Genomic DNA, 20576 nt, shown 5'->3' with positions numbered 1-20576 from the left:
TGCTTTAACCCCTAGGAATGTACCTGTTAGACAATTAAAAAAATTGCTCCATTCCTATGAACCCCAAATCAAAATTCTATATATATATATATATATATTATACTAATAACCTTTTATCAAAGTATTAATTAAATGTTAATTTGCTACCTTAAAACCATGAGCGGAGACATTATATAACCTTTTAACCATTGGCTAATGTGCTATCTTGTCTTGCTGCAAAACCTATCCTGGGGTGTGGAACTGCCTACCCCGTCACTTTCCCCTGCCCATAAAAAATCTATATATTCTATTGTAATCAATTAATTAACAGTGTCTCTGAGCCTAATAAGCCAAGTGACACTCCGCCAGCGCTGTGTGTAATAAACTCCTATGCTTGACCTCTACACGTGTATGTGAAAGGGGGAATATTGGTAAAATGCCTCAGTTATTGTAAACATTGGTGTGCACACCACCAAGTAAACTTAGCATAATACAATCTGGTTAACCAAACCTGCTGGCCTCTGGATAGGTAGCAAAAAAATAACAAATATAAGCTATGATTTCAAAATCTAGGTTGTGTCGCTCGCTGACTGGTGTCAGGTGTGACGAGGAAATTTAATAAGCTACGATTTCAGAATCTAGGCTGTGTCATTCGCTGAATGATATCAGGAGCGAGAGGAAAGTTTGAACAAGCTTTTAAAAATGTTCAAAAAAAGCTGCATACACCCTCAGTCGTAGCATGACTGAGCATAAGGGGAGAACTTAGGGTTTCTCGCTCTGCCTCTGGGAGGAGTTTTTATTTTTGGTGTATGAACCCTCAGTGGTAGAAGGCCGAGCAATACAAAGGGAAGCTTAGCTTCTCTCCCTCTGGCCCAGAGTGGGTTAAAAACATAAGATACAGATCTTATTCTGTTAAACCAAACTCTGAAGAATATAGGAGTTTGGGCAGTGTAGTGTGGTTCATGTTTGTTTGTTTTGTTTTTCTGTAAGTAATATTGTGGTAATTTCACAATTTTGAAGAAAATGTTTAAGGAATGGGACCAGGAAGGGTGGGGGCTAGTTGGAAAGCCCACCCTCCTTGCTAAATTGGTAATGGAACAAGGCTTGTGCCCATGGAAAGGAACTGTTTATTGGAAAAAGCAGAATCGGGCCCAGGCAAGCAACAGATAAAGAAACTGGAAAACAGGTTGGGTACAGAGAGTTAAAACAGCACTCTCAAATCTTACAGCAGCAGTAACATCAGGAGAAAAAACATTTAAGACCCCAGAAGGGGGCAGACCTTTGGGACCCCTCTGGAGATTGGGAAGGGGAATATTTGGGATATTTGGGTAAATTCCTCCTCCCAGGGCCAAAATGCCATTGAAACAGTTAACAACAGTGCCTGCTTCTGCCTCAGCTCTCCAGGCCATGGCAAAATGGCTGGAGATTTTAAACCAAAAATTTTTTTCTAGGTAAAGTGTTAACGCCCTTTTACTGAGAGAAAGGGAGGATTTACACTCTCAAAAAATGCACCACTTAATTAGCATTTGTGCAGCCCCAAGTACCAAACACACTGTGGCAGAAACTAAGCAGGTTCTGCCATGGTGGAAGCACTGTGCTAACTTGTTTTCAAGCTTCTATCTTTCAGGCTCTGAATCAGAACATCAGGAGAGCTGGTACCAGCTGCATCCCCTGCCCCTGCAGCCTCTATGCCCCTGCCTGCCCTGCTCCTCCTTGCCCTGCAGCCCCTGCTCCCCACTCGCCCTGCAGCCCCCACACCCCTCTGCCCCTGAAGCCTCTGCGCCCCCCGCCTGCCCTGCCCCTGCAGCCTCTATGCCCCTGCCTGCCCTGCTCCTCCTCGCCCTGCAGCCTCTGCGCCCCCCGCCTGCCCTGCTCTCCCGCTCACCTGGCAGCCTCTGCCTGGCAGGGGCTTCAGACGCTCAGCGGTGACCAGGGTGGCGCGGGTCCCTGCAGCCCTGGCCACAGCCTCCTTCCTGCCGCCGCCGAGCACGTTCCCCGGCCTGTTGTCCCTGGCGGAAACAGCTCCCACGGCGGCGGCGGGTTCCGAGCCGCGCGGGGCAACGGGGCCACAAGAAGGGTCCCCCAGTGGCCGGGGGGCCCCTGCCCGCGAGGGAAGCCTGAGCCCCTCCGTTTCCCGCCTGAGCATTGTAGCTGGGGCAGCTGGGCTGCGCTGCGGACCCGGCGGATCGTGCTGGGCAGACCCTGGTTTATGCCTCCCTATTTCCCCGGACATGTCCGGCTCTTTGGAAATTCCCCCCAGACGGGGATTTGAGCACCAAAAAGCCGGACATGTCCGGGGAAATCCGGACGTATGGTAACCCTACTTTCCTAACATTCTATCCACTGGATCACCTTTGTCCACGTTTGTTGGCCCTATAGCAGGGATCGGCAACCTTTGGCACGCGGCTCGCCGCCATTGACCTGGAGCGGTGAACCGCGGCCAGTGGGAGCTGCGATCAGCTGAACCTGCGGACACGGCAGGTAAACAAACCGGCCCGACCTGCCTGGGTGCTTACCCTGGCGAGCCGCGTGCCAAAGGTTGCCGACCCCTGCCCTATAGCCTATTATTGCTGATAATGGGCAGTTGCTGCTCATTGCTTATGAAAACTGACTTCACAATGAGCCCTGTACAGAACTCTCTTAAATGAGGAAAAAATATTTATTTGCCTGATTCACATGGCATTTTGAGGCTTAATTATTTAGTTTCTCATTGTAGCTTTGAAGATGTAAATGCTCAGGGTGCTTAGACGCTCTCCTAATGTGGATGGAATAGCTTGTGATCAAACTGCCCTCCAATTTTTGATTTTACTCACAATCTCTGCTACCATTTGTGGCTGCATGGACCACTTCCCCACCCATTTGTTTCATAGCTTCACAGAGTTTAAGGGCAGAAGGGACCATTCGATCATCTAGTCTGACTTCCTCTATAACACAGGCCGGAGAATTTCCCCAGTTATCGCTGTGTTGAGTCCAGTAACTTGTGTTTGGCTAAAGCATATCGTCCAGAAAGACATGCAGTCTTGATCTGAAGACTTCAAGAAACGGAGAATCCACCACTTCCTTTGGTAGTTTGTTCCAATTGTTAATCACGCTCGCTGTTAAAAATGTGCGCAGTACACAGAGGTAAACCCACCTCGCTACTACTGCTCACCAGTAGCGTAGTTAGCGGGGTGCAGGGGAAGCAGCTGCTTCCCCCGCCTTTCCAAAAGCGGCTGGAGGAGTGGGGGGGGGCACAGGCTGGCGGCCCGCAGCGCGGCCGGTAGCCATGGGGGGGTGGCGGGCACGGCCGGAGGAGCGGGGGGGGCGCAGGCTGGCGACCCACAGCACGGCCAGAAGCCATGGGGGGGCGGCAGGCACGGCCGGAGGAGCGGGGGGGCGCAGCATGGCGGCCAGCAGCCGCAGCTGGAGGAGCAAGGGGGGGGGACCACGAGGGTGGCACGGCAGGGCCGGAGGAGCCATGGGGGGGAGGGGCGGTGCAGCCGGAGGAGGAGCCAAGGGGGGGGCACCTTTTTTATGTTTGCTCCCCCTCCTCTTAGAAGCTGGCTACGCCACTGCTGCTCATCACTCCTTGTTCATACAGCCAAAGATCCCGTTATCTCTTTTTGATACACGTTGCACGGAGAGTTCATCTGGCACTGCATAAATGTCTCTAAAACAGCTATAAAAACTGCATACAGAGGAAAGGCATATTAGAAAAATATGTAATGTATTTTTAGCTGTTTCTGAATGCAATGGAGCAGCAGGAAATGAGGAAGAGCACTCAGCACCATGTGATCATCCTACTGTTCATAAATCACCTGCACCATCAGTGACCTAATGACCATGGCTGTGAACTTCTGTAACTAGGTCTAATTTTTAATTTCCTTCTTTGAAAGAAGACAGGGACACAATGCCCAGCAAAATGAATGAGACTAGTCTGAATTTGCTGATTTGAGACGGCAGGCATCAATTTATTGCCTGTGGGGTTCTTGAATTTCCATGGAGGACCCTGATGGACTTGAATCTTTATTGTAACCCCTTCATCTTCTGCGCTTCAGATTTCATGCCACATCCACCAGCAGAGGACAACTGGATGGGACTCCCACTTCAATTATGCTCCTTAATCAACTAAAGGGGTTGCTATTGAGAGACACATTATAAAGCAATTCTTACACACTCTGCTGCTGCACAGTGAATCGGGCATGTTATGAGTCAGATCTAAGTGACCACTGTAATCTCAGCATGGCTTGATCTAGCCACTCCATCTCCCACCTTACCTTGTACAGGTAAATTCTGCTCTCAGGATTTTTCAGGTCCATCTCTAGATGGAATGTAGCACTCCCCTCCTTATTGACCTTGATGTGTTTGAGGTTTGTGACACTGTAGATATACTGTGAAGGACAGACACAAGCACATGGTATATGATAGGGCTGGCTTTGGTAGATCTGCCATGAGATTGTCAAAATGGGGTGGAACCTACTCTACCCACCACTGTATCAGTGTAGCAAAAGGAACAGCACTAGCCCTCCACTTTTTGCTGCTTTAGGCAAGCTGGATAGTACCCAGCAGCCTCGTGGTCACTCATACACAAAACAAACACCATTGGTCCAATTTTCAAATACGGTTGCCGCTATGGGTTGACCTAATTCTACATTTGAGTGTGTAAATCAGCACTTAGGTGCACAAATATCCATCACAGACACCCAATACAAAATTCAGCACCCAGGTTTTAAAAAATGGGCTCCCTGGTACCAATTCCACCAATCCCTTGCAAAGTGAAGTCCCCTGAAATTACAGGAGTTACACACAGGTCAGGCTGGAATTGAGCCTTCTTTGTTGTATTGCCACTAATGTTTTGCTGCCCTTGGGTAAAATGTTCAAAAGCATCTAAGTGACTTAGGAGCTTAAATCCCATTTTCTAAAGTGATTTAGGCCCTGAGGAGCTTAAGTCTCATTGAAATCCAATGGTTTTCAAGGTTTGTCTTACCTGTTGTTGCTTGTCCTCTCTGTCCTTCTTCATCTGCTGAAGCTTCCTCGGCATCCCACGGAAGTCAACAATCCCACGCTTTAAACAGATTTTCTCATAATCCTTCCTATCGGCATTCAGCAGCAACTGCCAGACCTGTTCCATGTCAACTTCCTTCTTCTGTGTGGGTAGTGGAGTTCTAAGGAACAGTCACAGGAGGAAACGCTGGGAGTTTAGATAGGCAACAGGGAGCACCTCTTTCCTCTTATAGAATCATAGAAGCATAGAATATCAGGATTGGAAGGGACCTCAGAAGGTCATCTAGTCCAACCCCCTGCTCAAAGCAGGACCAATCCCCAGCTAAATGATCCCAGCCAGGGCTTTGTCAAACCGAACCTTAAAAACCTCTAAAGAAGGAGATTCCACCACCTCCCTAGGGAACCCATTCCAGTGCTTCACCACCCCCCTAGTGAAAATTTTTTTCCTAATATCCAACCTAAACCTCCCCCCCTGCAACTTGAGACCATTACTCCTTGTTCTGTCATCTGGTACCAGTGAGAACAGTCTAGATCCATCCTCTTTGGAACCCTCTTTCGGGTAGTTGAAAGCAGCTATCAAATTCTCCCTCATTCTTCTCTTCTGCAGACTAAACAATCCCAGTTCCCTCAGCCTCCCCTCATAAGTCATGTGCACCAGCCCCCTAATCATTTTTGTTGCCCTCCGCAACTTAATTTACCCCTCTTTCATTCTTCATCCCCACCCTTTCTGGAGGTCATATCCACCAGCAAATGAAGACTAGACCAGATGGGACTCTTTCTGAGACACATTGATGCTGCTCCTTAATTGGCCAGAGGTGTTACTGTTGAGATACATGCCACGTGTCTCTGTACCCTTTTTCAGCCATTTCCCCAATAAGTTCAGTGTGAGCTAAAATGCAGGAGCAGAAGAGACACAGATCCCTCAAGGCAAACTTTGGGATACAAGACAGTATCAGCAGCACAACCCTGTAGATGCCTCCTACTGGAGAACACTGTCCCCTCAGCCCCAGAGCCAGTAGCAGAGCACTTTCCATGTGGTGACTCCAAGCAAGCAGAAGCAGGTAGTGTTGCCTGGATGGTCTGTGAAGGGTGGATAGTCACCCCTGCTACAAAGGCTAAACAAGCCTCTTTTATGACACTGGTCCTGCCCCGGGGCCACTCACCGCTTCCTTAACATTTTCCTGAAGTCCTGCAACTCTTTCTTCAGGTCTATAAGAAAAAAGAAATGGTAGGATGTGAAAATGGAGTCACCCAACAGGACGTAACCCAGAACCAAAAAGAGCTTTAGAAAAACGAAGGCCACCATGGAGCAAAGCGGCCACTGATTTGGGATCTCTCCACTAATAGGTGTCCAAATTGAGACATCTTAGGCCACTTCTGAAAATTTAGCTGAAAACGCACTATTGCAGCTAAATGGCAAGCTGTGTTTTCGATCCCTTTTAGTCCCTCTAGGGCACCCTTTAGGTGACAGGCCTGTCTTCCTCTCACCTGTCCCACCGAGCAGCCACGCTGGGACTGGATCTCTGGGTGGCAGCCTCCTTATTTCCCAACCACATTAACACAACAGGTCCAAGTGGGCTTGGCACCTGCAAACCATTTTTCTTCAGGGGCTTGTGAGTGACTCAGAAATGGCTTCTTCAAAATCAAAGCACTATTTATTCATCCCAAGGTACATAACAAGCAGAGAAAAGGGATAAAACAACAAAAAGCCTATACACCTGGGTCTTACCTAAACTTTATTCTTTTCTTGTGAGTTTTGGGTAAGTTCCACTCAGCTCAGACACCCCTTTTCCTGAGAAAGACAGACAGCTCCTGAAGCATTCTCTGTCTCTCTCCGTCAAAGATCCATCCCTAGCCTCTACTGCCTGCTCAATCCCCCTTCCTTCCTAGGCCAGGGACTTTAAGAGTTTAATATCCCCTTTGATCCCAGACGTGGGCCTGAGAAAAATAAACCTTGCTAGCCAGACAGGTGGACATTCTCTTATTATTAGCTTCCCCACTGTTTCTCTCTGATGGGACCTTTTCTTTGCCATTGTTCTATTTCTTGTTTGTTTCCCCTAACAGTCTCCTTTGATTCTGCTTCTTGCAGCCAGGCTGGATAATATCAAGCAGGTTAACTGAAGTGCCTATGATATTCATAGAACATAATATAGATAGCTCTCTTGTTCTTCACACTTACCCTCCTGAGGCTCAGTGGGGAATGGTTTTGTTGTTTTCTTGAAACTAACTGATGAGTTGGGAGAGGAGATAGAGCAAAGAAATAAAAGAAAAAAAAATCATTAGGTAACACAGCCACCATAATAATAATACTAACAACAGACAACCCGCCAACCTTAAGCATATTCTCACCAGCAACCACACACTGCACCATAACAACTCTAACTCAGGAACCAACCCATGCAACAAACCTCGATGCCAACTCTGCCCACATATCTACACCAGCAACACCATCACAGGACCTAACCAGATCAGCTACAACATCACCGGTTCATTGACCTGCACGTCCACCAATGTTATATATGCCATCATGTGCCAGCAATGCCCCTCTGCTATGTACATTGGCCAAACTGGACAGTCACTACGTAAAAGGATAAATGGACACAAGTCAGATATCAGGAATGGCAATACACAAAAACCTGTAGGAGAACACTTCAACCTCCCTGGCCACACAATAGCAGATGTTAAGGTAGCCATCTTACAGCAAAAAAACTTCAGGACCAGACTCCAAAGAGAAACTGCTGAGCTCTAGTTCATTTGCAAATTTGACATCATCAGATCAGGATTAAACAAAGACTGTGAATGGCTATCCAACTACAGAAGCAGTTTCTCCTCCCTTGGTGTTCACACCTCAACTGCTAGCAGAGGACCTCACCCTCCCTGATTGAACTAACCTCGTTATCTCCACACTGATTTATACCTGCCTCTGGAGATTTCCATTACTTGCATCTGAAGAAGTGAGGTTCTTACCCACAAAAGCTTATGCTCCCAATACTTCTGTTAGTCTCAAAGGTGCCACAGGACCCTCTGTTGCTTTTTACAGATTCAGACTAACACGGCTACCCCTCTGATACTTGCCTTCCTGGAACTGTGTGTGGAGCTCGCCCCAGCCCTGCAGCACAAGGACACCAGAATGAGAACTGCCCTCTCAGTAGAGAAGCATGTGACAATCAGTGTGTGGAAGCAGACGACTCCAGACTGCTACCGGTCAGTCGCGAATCAATTTGGAGTGGGGACGTTGACTGTTGGGGCAGCATTAATGCAAGTGTGCAAGGCAATAAATTGTATTCTGCTACGAAGGACCCTGACTCTGGGAAATGTGTGTGAAATAGTGGACAGCTTTGCAAAAATGGGTTTCCCAAACTGTGGAGGGGCAATAGCACACATATTCCAATTTTGGCACCAGACTACCTTGCAATGGAGTACATCAATAGGAAGGGATACTTTCCCATGGTGTTGCAGGTGCTTGTGGATCACCAGGGGCGTTTCACTGATATCAACGTGGGGTGGTCTGGGAAGGTGCATGTCACACGCATCTTCAGGAACACCAGCCTATACAGAAAGCTGCAAGCAGGGACTTTCTTTCCTAACAAGATCACATTGCGGGATGTTGAAATGCCCATAGCGATCCTGGGGACCCTGTGTACCCCTTACAGCCATGATTCATGAAACCTTACACGGGACACCTGGAGAGCAGTAAGGAGCGGTTCAACAACAGGCTAAGTAGGTGCTGGATGACAGTTGAATGTGCCTTTGGCAGATTAAAGGCGCACTGGCGATGCCTTTATAGCAGGTTAGACCTCACTGAGGATAATATTCCCATGGTCATAGCCACTTGCTGTACATTGCATAATCTCTGTGAAGCTAAGGGTGAAAGGTTTGCTCAGGGGTGGAGCGCTGAGGCAGACTGTTTGCGGCTGATTTTGAGCAGCCAGATACCAGGGCTGTTAGAGGAGCCCAGAGGTGGGCTATTTGAACCAGGGAGGCTTTGAGACAGCACTTGGACAATGAGCACCAGTAACAGATCTCTGTCAGAGGTGCTTCAATGTTACATTACATGTAGTTTTCCTAGAGGGCAATGGTGATACTTGGGGGTCTTATATTCCAGTATGCAAGTGATTAAAATGCCTGGGCATGTATTGGCGGTGCCTGCAATCTCACCTTGTAGGAAAAAAATAAAGATGATTTATTTTTATAAATCTTATAAACATTATAAACATTAATAAACATTATAAAACTTTGCTTTTATTGCACAAGAAACAGCACACACAAACTCAACCAATATCGATTTTAAATAGAACATTTTCACTGGTTCACCTTAAAGATTTACACTTCACACTAGCTTCTCCACATGCCGTCTGAACCCATCAGCTTCTTTAATAGCAAAGAAACACCTGACTAGACAGACCTTTGTTTCATATTAGGTACATAGTTCTTCTTCATCATATTTCTATTTAAAATCGATGGCATGAGCAGTTCCTGAGTCTTCTTTCAATTACATGGACCAGGCAGTCCTGTCCTGCCCGGCCCCACAGGACTGCAAATCCCACCTCTAGATGTCACCCAAGCGTCACCTGCTGGCTGGAACCGAGGTAGGTGTGGGGAGAAGTTCCTGGCTGGGTCCCATCTAGACCAGGGGGAGGGGGTTGTCCTGGCTGCATCCCAGCTAGATGCTTGAGTGTGTGTGAGACAGAGACACATAGTTGCATCCCACCTACATGGGGGAAAAGGGGGTAGCTCCCTAATGGAGTACGCTGTGACAATTCTCTAAATTTACTACCACCGGTCTGCTCTTCCCCACGCTGCTCAACCAAGTTCCCTTCCCCGCCCCACACAGTCTCTGCTGGTCATCAGGGGGACAGGACCACTCGCTGGTCTGCATCTGCTGGTGCTTTGTCAGGCCCACTAGCTCCAAGAAGCCCCTCAGGCCCTGGCAATGGCAGAGGGGTGTTGGTGTGAGTGACCTGGTGCCGAGTGAGGTTGGCCAATCTACCAAACCGCTTGCCACAGTCAGCACAGCTGTATGGCCGCTCCCCGGTGTGTGTGCGCTGGTGTCGTCTCAGGCTTGAGCTCTCTGCAAAGCTCTTGCCGCAGTCAGTGCATTGGAAAGGCCTCTCCCCGGTGTGTGTGCGCTGGTGCTTGGCCAGCGCATTGGTGTTGCTGAAGTTCTTGCTGCAAACATCACAGCGGTGTGGCGGCTCCCCGCTGTGTGTGTGTTGGTGTGTTCTCAAGTTTGAGCTCTGTGCAAAGCACTTGCCGCAGTCAGCACAGCGGTATGGCCGCTCCCCTGTGTGTGTGCGCTGGTGTATTCTCAGGTGTGACCTCTCTGCAAAGCCCTTGCTGCAGTCAGCACAGCGGTGCGGACGCTCCCCGGTGTGCGTGTGCTGATGAGTTCTCAGGTGTGAGCTTTGTGCAAAGCCCTTCCCGCAATCAGCACAGCGGTGTGGTCGCTCCCCGGTGTGCGTGTGCTGGTGTGTTCTCACATTTGAGCTCCACGCAAAGCCCTTCCCGCAGTCAGCACAGCAGTACAGCTGCTCTCCGGTGTGCGTACGCGGGTGTATTTTCAGGACTGAGGACTGGCTGAAGCTCCTGCCACAGCCAGACCATGTCCTCGTTCCTCCCAGGGTCTCGTGCCCTGCTGGAGAAAGCAGAGGCAATCCCGGTGTTAGCTCACAGTTAAGGATACAGGTTTGTCAAGGATGGGAAAATGTCACGGACGGAGCGATTTCCCCATTTCTCTGTGTCTGTTTTTTGGATGTGCGCCTCACCCTGCAATGGCAGCTCCTATCTGACAAGGCTGGACCGAACACCTCGTTCTGGGTACTGAGACCTGGCCTGCGGGGTTACAGTGCCGCTCAGATTTGCCCCCACCCACGGTTATGATGTGGGGGAGGCGGGTCAAACTTCAGTGAATGGCCTTGCCCCCCAGATCTTCTCTAGCGTGCACCAACCACTCTGCATCAGGCTGGGGTTAGGGTTGCAGTGCTGGGGGGAAAGTGCTTCTTTGGGCAGCTGGTGCCCCTCCCTTTGTTAAACATCCTGGAGTCATCACAGTAAGTTTAGTGACCTGTGACTTTTAGTAAATTTACTGTAACTGCTCCGTAATTTTTTATACGAAATGCCGTGAGAAATCTGCAATCTGACTCAGGGTGGTTCTATCCTATGTTACTTATGCAGCACCAAGCGCCTGCTCCCACGTGCGTCATGTGCCTCATGGGTCTTGTTTGATGCTTAAATTGTAGCTTGCCCAGGAAACAGGCAGCAGCTGGCACAACGGGGCCCTGATCCAGAACTAGGGGCTCTAACTGCTAACAAACAGGGTCCGGGTTTTGTTTTCACACTGATTTTGGTTTTACTTCAATCACAGGTTTTTATTTACACGTTTCTGGTTCTGCACTGGCTCCTGTTTTAACACAAGGCCTGTTCCCCAGTGTTTGCGCTGTTTAAACGATATTGGTTTGAAACTAGTTGAGGGGCTACAATCCCCTCACGTGGACGCAGTGAGACCGGTATAAAGCTGTTTAGCACAACGTAGTTTATTCCTGGGGGGAAGTCAGTCCCTTTCAACAAATTCCTTCTAAAGAAGTCATTCGCCCTCGGCCTCATGCTTCATTCTTTGTGCAAAACTAAAACTAAACTAAAATTCTCAAGGAGGGGAAGGGAAAGGAAAGGTTGAGGAGATGACAAGTCACTCAAGGCTTGTGTGATATAACCTGAAAACCATGTCTGTATTGTTTCAAAACCCAATCAGTGACACTGCTGACCTGGAAGGAGTTAATGGTTGCCACACAGCGGGCCTTTGATCTACAGGCTGCATTAATGCTGAGGGCTGTGCTAAGCATTGACACTGAAGCAATGTAAGTGACAACGATTTCGTGCCACTGAGAGAGCAGGAGGAGAGGGGGATGTGACAAAGGCCATTCCACCACCCTCACACCCAGCCCATACACCAAGATACTCCAAGTCATGCCCCACAGGATGATTTTGTCTGGCCCCCAAACACATCCGCTCATCCAACAGCAGCTGCCTGGAACGTGGGGCAGTTTTAGAGCATTACAATGAAACACTGCAAGTGCCAGAGACCTTCTCTACAAAATGGCGTCCTCCACGTGGCGTAACCTCGCACTCATTGTATGTGACTTACTCCTGGGGAGAATTCTGTGCTACTGCGCGCACGCATATTTAAGGAGCCCTGCAGATTTCTAATTTTTCCATGCAGAAAAAAGCTTCTGCCAAAACATTGCTGTAGTTCCACCTTTTGCCCACCAAAGGGTGCTGTGGTGATAGAACAAAGTTGCAGCTCCCTGCAGCGAGGGAGTCAGGGGCTGTGGGGTGGCTTGTGGGGGGAAGGAAGGGGTCAGACAGGTGCCCATAAGGGCTAGTGGGGGAGAACAGACTGGGGCAGGGGCTGAATGGGAATGGAGGCACAGGGCCACAGGGGAAGGGAGGTGTAGAGACACATGGTGATGGGGGAGGTTTGCAGAGCTACATAGGGACAGAGGAGTGGCTGGGTGGGGGCACAGAGACACATGGCAATAGGGGCAGATGTGCCTAACTGAATGGGAGAGGCTAGGGGTCGGCCAGGGTTTGCATAGGGGAAGCTCCCTAACAAATCCCTCTCCCCCCCCCAAAAAGCCTGTTCCATACTTTTCCCACCTGTACACAACAACCCTCCAAGTTCACACCCAGGCTCCCTTCTCAGCAATTTACTTCTCTCTCCCTCAGCTCCTCCATTACCCCTGACTCCCCCAAGATTTTGCACTGCTTCTGAATGGTGTGGGCAATACGGTTCTGTAGTGTAGTTTAAATGAATGATTACTCAGAGTTCTGTATTAATACCCCTAGTAAGAAATCTATTTGTCAAAAAACGTTTCCTGAATCTTTTTTGTTGTTACAGACATACTTGCTTTGAGGTATTTTGAAATAAATAACCAAAAATAATTGAATCTGGTGTGATTATATTGTGTTATTCTGACAAATAAAATATTCAGAATTTTAAAATATTGTGTGCAGAACTTTTAATTTTTTGGTGCAGAATTCCACCAGGAGTAATGACTGATCCTGCTCTGCCCCGAGTCATTCCCAGCTTTCTCCTTGATTGCTGGGGACAAGTTTCTCCAGTCTGAGAGGTCACGTGAGAAACGAAGTGGCAATGAGGGAGTGGGGTGGATGCTCCCTGGGTGGAGCCAGTGACTCAGGGATGCTTTCCCAGGCTGCGAGCAGGTTTTTGCCCCTGTCTGAACTATGTCTGGATCCAGGTGCCCAGGGCCATAGGACACCAGCACACACAGCTTGAGCCAGAAGGGGCAGCAGTATGAAGCCCATTTGAAAAATCTCGAGGGCACCCCTGCCTTGGTATGATTTTCTGAGGTGTGTGAAGCCTAAAAGAAAGTGTTGTGGTCTACGGACCAACAGACATCTCTTTCTACCCAGGTGCTTGTCTGACCCCCAAGTGCCAGTGATCCACTGACACACACAGATGAAGTTTATCCTCAGAGCTGCAATGCCCTTCCCATTATACACTTGAGGAACCTGAGGCATGGTGGAGCTGTAGTGACTCACTTCTAGAAATGAACCAAGATGTTTTCAATCCTACTACAATGTCCTACCCACTTGGTAATTGCAGCTCCCATATTCTCCCCCCACCACGGAGACCTCTCTCTTTCCCCCAGCATCCTCTGAAATCTCCCACCCCACATTGTCCCATATCACTATCCCACCCCTCTTCCAAGTTCATCACCTCCCCATCTCCAATCCATTTCTCTTTCGCAGCTTTAGGGCCCCATCATTTTTAGGTCCCATTGTAGGTCACAGATAGCCAATGAGTAGGAAAGACAGGAAGTATGATAGTAAAACCCCCTGGCTTAACCAGATCTTCAATGACCTGAAACTCAAAACAGTCAGACAAGAAGTGGAAACTAGGTCAAATTACAAAGGATGAATATTAAAAAAACAAAACCCAACAAGCATGTAGGGACAAAATTAGAAAGGCCAAGGCAAAAAACTATATTAAAATAACTAGGGCTATAAAGGGGAACAAGAAAGCCTTTTACAAATATATGGGAAGCAAGAGGAAGACCATGGACAGGCTAGGCCCATTACTAAATGAGGAGGGAAAGACAATAAGAGAAAACGCAGCAATGGCCAAACAGTTAAATGCCTCTTTTGTTTCAGTTTTCACCAAAAAAGTTAGCATTGATCAGTCGACTAACATAGTGAACATCAGTGTCAAAGGGGTAGGATCTGAGCCTAAAATAGGAAAAGAAATAGTTATGAATTACTTAGACAAGTTAGATGCCTTCAATTAGGGTTACCATATTTCCACAAACAAAAAAGAGGACACGGGGGGAGGGGGGGAAGCCCCGCCCCGCCCTAGCCCCGCCCCATCCACTCCCTCCCACTTCCCACCCCCTGACTGCTCCCCTCATAACCCCAACCCCCCCTGCTTCTTGTCCCCTGACTGCCCCCTGCTGAGAACCCCCTACCCTAACTGCCCCCCCCAGGACCCTACCTGTCCCCTGACTGCCCTGACCCTTATCCACTCGCATGGGTGGCAGGGTTGTAGAAATTTTGGTGGTGCCCAGAACCCCCCACCCCACCTGCCTAAGGCTCTGGGAGGGGGGTTGGGTGGGGGGAGGAGGTCTGGGGTGCAGGTCCTGGGCTGGGGATTAGGGTGCAGGAGGGGTGCAGGTTCTGGGATAGAGTTTGGGTGCTGGGTGCAGGCTCCGGGCTGGGGCAGGGGGTGGGTGTGCAGGAGGGGGTGAGGGGTGCAGGCTCTGGGATGGAGTTTGGGGGTGAGAGGCGGTGCAAAGGGAGGGGGTGCAGGCTTTAGGAGGAAGTTTGAGGGCAGGAGGGGGTGTGTGGGAAGAGGGAGGGGGATTGGGAGGGAGTTTGGGGATAGGAGGGGATGCAGGGGTGAGGGCTGTGGGTCTGGGGATGAGGGGTTCATGATGCAGGAGGGGGCTCAGGGATGGAGCAGAGGATTAGGGTGTGTGGGGATGAAGGCTGGGGGGTTTGGGGTGTTGGAGAGGCTCAGGGCTAGGGTGGAAGGGCAGCGTAAGGGCAGCCTGTCTTCCCATTAGTGGATGGGGGCACTAGGACCCGGGGGCAGCAGACAGCAGTTGTCTGCGTGTACTGCCAGAGCCAGCACAGCAGACAAGGGAGAGGCAGACAGGGATGGGGGACCCACCGAGGGGGGGATGCACGGAGGGGGGGTGGCAGGTGGAGGCTGGGGACCCATCCAACACTCCCCCACTCCCTGACTGCCCCCCCCACTCCTCTTACCATTCTGGCTCCACGTGGGTCGGTTTGTGTGTTACACAGGACTACAGAGAGAGGGAGGGGGGAGCAGGGGAGGGCTCTGGCTGCTGGAGGCCAATGGGAGTGGGTCAATCGGCCTAGCCGCCCAATCAGCAGCCACACTCTGCATGGAAGGGAGGGAGGGAGGCGAGGGAGAAAAAAAACCCGGACATTTTAACCTTGTTACCAATTCCTCCCGGACGGCTATTTAGAGACGCAAAAGCCGGACATGTCCGGGGAAATACGGACGGATGGTAACCCTACTTCAATAAGGCAGGGCCTGATGAAATACATCCTAGAATACATAAGGATCTGGCTGAAGAGATCTCTGAGCCATTAGTGATTATCTCTGAGAACTTGTGGAGGATGGTAGAGACCCCCAAGGACTGGAAAAAGGCAAATATAGTAACCAGTTATAGAAAGGGGAATAAGGACAATTCGGGGAATTATAGACCAGTCATAGTAACTTCAAAACCTGGAAAAATAATGAAGCAAGTAATCAAACATTCTATTTGTGAGCACTTAGAAGAAAATAAAGTAATAAGTAAGAGACAATATGGATTTGTCGAGAACAAATTATGTGAAACCAACCTAATATCCTTCTTTGACAGGTAACAAGCCTTGTGGATAGGGAAGAAGCAGTAGATGTCACATCTCGACTTTAGATCCTGTCTTACCTGACCTTCTCATAAACAAACTAGAGAAATATAGCCTAGGCAAACCTACTATAAGGTGGGTGCACAACTGGTTGGAAAACCGCATTCAGAGAGTAGTTATTATGGTTCACAAATGAACTGAAAGGGCATCTTGAGTGGGATCCCACAGGGATCTGTCCTGGGTCCAGTTCTATTCCATATCTTCATAAATGATTTGGACAGTAGCACAGAGAATACACTCAAAGTTTACAGATGATTCCAAGCTGGGAGGGGTTGCAAGTGCTTTAGAGGACAGGATTAGAATTCAAAAGGATGTTGACAAACTGGAGAAATGGTTGGCATTAAATAAGATGAAATTCAATAAGACCATATGCAAAGTACTACACTTAAATTAGAATAAGCAGTTACACAAATACAGAATGGGAAATGACAGCCTAGGAAGGAGTACTGCAGAAAACCATATGGGGTTATAATGGATCACAAAATAAATATGAGTGAACAATGGAATACTGTTGGGAAAAAAAGCAAATATCATTCTGGGATGTATTAGCAGGAGTGTTAGAAGCAAGATGCGAGAAGTAATTCTTCCACTCTACTCAGCACTGGTAAGGCTTCAACTGGAGTAGTGTGTCCAGTTCTGGGCCCCACACTTCAGAAAGAATGTGGACAAATTGGAGAATATCAGAAGAGATCAACAAGAAGGTCAGGAAACCATGACGACCAATGACAAAAGATTGAAAAAATGGGGTTTGTTTAGTCTGGAGAAGAGAAGGGGGAGGGAGTGGGGGACAACTTCATAGAAGTCTTCAAGTACGTAAAAGGTTGTTACAAAGAAGTGGGTGATGAATTGTTCTCCTTATCCACTGAGGCCAGGACAAGATGTAAATGGGCTTAAATTGCAGCAAGGGAGATTTAGGTTAGATATTAGGAAAAACTTTGAAACTCTGAGGGTGGTTAAGCACTGGAACAAAATTATCTGTGGAATCTCCATCATTGAAGGTTTTTAAGAAAAGGTTAGAAACACACCTGTCAGGGATGGTCTAGATAATACTTAGTCTTGTCTTAGTGCAGGAGACCGGACGAGATGACCTACGGAGGTCCCATCTACTCCCACATTTTTATGATTTCTATGATTCATAGATATCAAGGCCAGACAGGCTCATTGTGCCCATCCAGCCTGGCTTCCTGCCTATCCCAGCCAGAGAAACTCCCCCGCGATTCCTGCCTCTGGCCCAGTAACTCCTGGCTGGGTTAGAGCGGGGCTTTGAGGGAGAGACGCTCCCTCTCCACCAACAGACTCCCAGTGAGGGAGAATCCATTGCATCCTGAGGGGAGCTCTCCCAGTGGTTCATTCCCCTCCCAGATAAACACTGGCCCCTAATTTGTCTCTCTTCAGCTCCCAGCCAATGGATCTCGCTCTGCCTTTGCCTTCTACATCAAGGAGCGCTCTGCTAGCAGGTGTGTAAATCAGAAGGGATCAGATTATGATGACTCACCTGAGGAGGGGCTGTCAGGTCCTGAGTTTTCCCTGGAGTCCTCGGCATCCCTGATCCAGAGCTCTGCCTCCCCTAACTCGAGCCGTTGGATTAAGTCCGGTGTGGAACCTGAATAGCCTGTTTGGGGAGAAAGAATCAGTTCTGGGGGCAGGGACTCATTTATAGGTTTGTGCAGCCCAGCACAACAGGACCCTGATCTCTGTCAGCGTTTGTCTGCGCAGCAACTGGCACGATGAGGCCCCAGTCTTGGACACTGCTTGAGAGGAAAGCGCAAGAGATCCCAAGCAGGAGAATAATGAAATAAACCTTCCTTAGAGATTTCTTCCCATCTCCCACCAGGCAGGTTCAGTTCGTACTTTGAAGCAGCAACGTCTATGACCCATCTCAATTTGCTTTGGGGGCTGAGTCATGGCAGGTGGCACCGTTACACACACCTACCAGTTCTTTTGCTTAGGATGCAGCATTGTTCAACTATGGTGTGGTTGTTAAATTTATGATGTTCATTCTTTTTGGCGAGGTGGGGAGCTAAGTTCCCACTAAGCTGTGCGGCTGTGCAGCAAACCATCAAGGGCTGCACAAGGGCACAACCATAGGGGTCTGGACTGGAGAGGCGCCGCTGCTGGGGAAAGATGCTTCTCCACCTGACCCAGCCCTGGAGCTGCTGCGGCCGGGGAGAGGCGCCTCTCCCCCAGCCCGCTGCAGCAAGAGAGGGCTGGGGGAGTCCTCTCCGCCGCAGCCCTGGGGCAGCCTGCACCCCAAACCCTCATCCCTGGCCTCACTTCAGAGCCCTCACCCCCACACTCCAACCCTCTGTGACAGCCCTGAAACCCCTCCCTCACCCTGAACCCCTCATCCCCAGCCCCACCCCAGAGCCCTCATCCCCAGCCAGAGCCCTAACTCCCCGCACCCCAACCCTTAGCCCCAGCCCTGAGCCACCTCCCACACTCCAAATCCCTCAGCCCCACCGCCGCCACACATCACCTCCATATTGGTGCACAGAACAAAATTTATTCTGCACATGGATGTAAAAACATAGCAGGAACATTGTGGGGGAGCTGTTCCAAGCAGCAGGAGACTTTTCTCTCTGCCTTATTTGTCTAACTGGAGTCAGTTCTTGAGGTAGAGTTCCTGCCCTCGGTGTCTGGGCTGGGATACCTGGAAGAGGTGGTTACAACCACCTCTCTGCCAGGACTGAGGTATAATGCAAGTAAACCGGTTACATTAACATTACCCTTAGGCTTTATAGCCCTGATTTCTCCTTTAACAGGAGGCCGACCTGAGAGGGGCTGACGTTTGCCACCACTTGGCCACTCGGTGGCACATGACAGCTGAGGCATTCAGGGAGCCCACTGCAGTGAATAAATGAAGGGAAATCAATCCTTACCCAGGGAAACGAGGGCCCAGTAATTCCTCAGCATCTGGTCCCGGTACAGCTGCTTCTCTGGCTGGGATAAGAGCTCCCACTCCTCCCGGGTGAAATACAGAGCGACGTCCTCAAAGGCCACCTGGAGCTACTGGCACAAGCGTTACACACTCAGCACCTTCCGCTCCAGCCCCCATCCCGGAGTCTCAGCAGGAGACGCGGTTTCTAGGGGAGCGACTCCCAGGGACCCCCCGGCCCAGCAGCTGTGACCCAGGGAGACTCCCCCCCACCCCGCACAGCTCCCCGGGGACTCGGAGCCCTGCTGGCCGGGGACAGGAGTCGCTCTCGGCTCCCCACGGGGCTCTGGGGCGGGGCGCTGGGCGGGGCCCGAATCCCAGGGCCGGGAACAGGCTCCTCCCCCCCGGCCGGGGCCCCCCCCAGGCCTGTGCTCAGCCCCGCTCCCGCCCCGGCTCAGGCGCCTCCGGGCTCCTCTCCCCGGCCGGGGCCTCGCTCGGGGGAAGGGGTCGCGCCCGGCTCTGCGTGTCCGCCCGGCCAGGGCCCCCCCTCCCCGGGGCCCCAGAGCCGCCCCCCGGCCCCAGCGCTCCGGCTGCTGCAGCCCCCAGCCCCGGGGTCACTAGCGCGGGAGGGACCCGGGTCCCGGCCCCCCTTGGCCCCCAGCCGGGACCAGCCAGTGCCTGGCCAGGACACCTGTGCCCGCGGAGTGTCTCCATGCTCCGGGCGCTGCGCTCGGCTGGGAGCAGGAGGGAGGTGCTCGCCAGAGCCTCCTCCTCCTCCAGGCTCTCGCTCGCTAGTCTGTGCCCGGCCGCCGCCGGGGGAGGGGGCTGGGATCCCGAGGAGAAGCCGAGCGCCAGCTCAGGGACCGCCCCACCCGGTGCGGGGCATCAGCCCGCGCCCCTTCCAGCCCGCCTGGTGCCCGGCTCCCCCAGCCGCTGCAGTGGCTGTATGTCCCCGCCCAGGGAAGGGAGAAAGGGGGCCAGCACCATTGTCTCCGCTAAGGCACCACTGCTTAGGCGCTCCACGTGCAAAAGTGCACCCCGCGTGGGAGGACATGGGGCCCCACTGCATGAGCATCCCATGCACAACAGTGTGCACCCCACGTGGTGATCAGATGGGTACTGATGCACGGATAGCCATGCACCCCACGTGGGCCTCCTGTGACCATCAGTGCATGGGTACACCCTGGGCAACAGTGCCCCCCACACGGATATCCCATAGGCATCAGTGCACATCACACAAGAACCCGTGTCCTCTCTCATTACCAGTTGGGGATCACTGCCTCTTACCAGCATCTAGGCACTCCTGCAGGTGGTTAAAGAAATTGGTTCTGACGTTTTGCTTGGAGCCTTCCCTGGAGGCCTTTTATGCCTGCATTTATTTTTTTTTCCTGACATTTTCTTCTTCCTTTTCCTTGCTCCTTATTTTTCTTGAAAAGCCAACAACGTCTTTAAAAGTGCTGCTCTAGTAAAACTGATGTTTCTCCAGTCATATTGGCTCATTCCTTCCTGCCCCTGGAAGGGGTCCTCTGCATGGTTCAGTGTTACACAGACAATGTAATAACAGGTCACTTCCTCAACACTGTTAACATTAAACAACTCTAATAAAACTCTTCCGCATCCAAGTTTGTGGTTTATTTAAAAAAAATCATATACCAGCAGCTACTGAGTGTTGTCAGCCCATCTACACAGCAACGTTTCCCCAGGACTGTATAACACAGTAGTTAGCATTAACCTGACAATGTTAGAGCACAGTTTAACTTTACCTGTAGAAGGGGGACTGTTGGGA

At 50.4% G+C, this 20576-nt stretch overlaps 1 protein-coding gene across 1 annotated transcript; it reads right to left on the bottom strand.

Annotated features, from left to right (window-relative positions):
• Positions 1-4132: 4132 nt before the first annotated feature.
• LOC128836109 (immunoglobulin-like and fibronectin type III domain-containing protein 1) lies at positions 4133-20083 on the bottom strand. The gene is made up of 7 exons (XM_054026126.1): positions 20078-20083; positions 18795-18921; positions 17411-17527; positions 7142-7189; positions 6126-6171; positions 4946-5123; positions 4133-4349 (listed from the first exon to the last, which is right to left on the bottom strand). The coding sequence occupies exons 1-7, from the start codon at positions 20081-20083 to the stop codon at positions 4164-4166; spliced, it is 708 nt and encodes a 235-aa protein (XP_053882101.1). The 3' UTR covers positions 4133-4163.
• Between the last annotated feature and the right edge of the window lie 493 nt (positions 20084-20576).

Source organism: Malaclemys terrapin, chromosome 4 (assembly GCF_027887155.1).
Source record: "Malaclemys terrapin pileata isolate rMalTer1 chromosome 4, rMalTer1.hap1, whole genome shotgun sequence".
NCBI lineage: Eukaryota > Metazoa > Chordata > Testudines > Emydidae > Malaclemys > Malaclemys terrapin.
The sequence above is the reverse complement of the archived record's forward strand: the minus strand, read 5'-3'. Positions and strand labels throughout refer to the sequence as shown.

What these genes read in the sequence shown, in the direction of transcription:
- LOC128836109 (XM_054026126.1), bottom strand. An exon ending in ACCTGACAGCCCCTCCTCAG is followed by an intron (nt 7,190 to 17,410) that starts GTGAGTCATCAT and finishes CCAACTCATCAG; the next exon opens with TTAGTTTCAAGAAAACAACA. An exon ending in CCCCACTGAGCCTCAGGAGG is followed by an intron (nt 6,172 to 7,141) that starts GTAAGTGTGAAG and finishes TTTTTCTTATAG; the next exon opens with ACCTGAAGAAAGAGTTGCAG.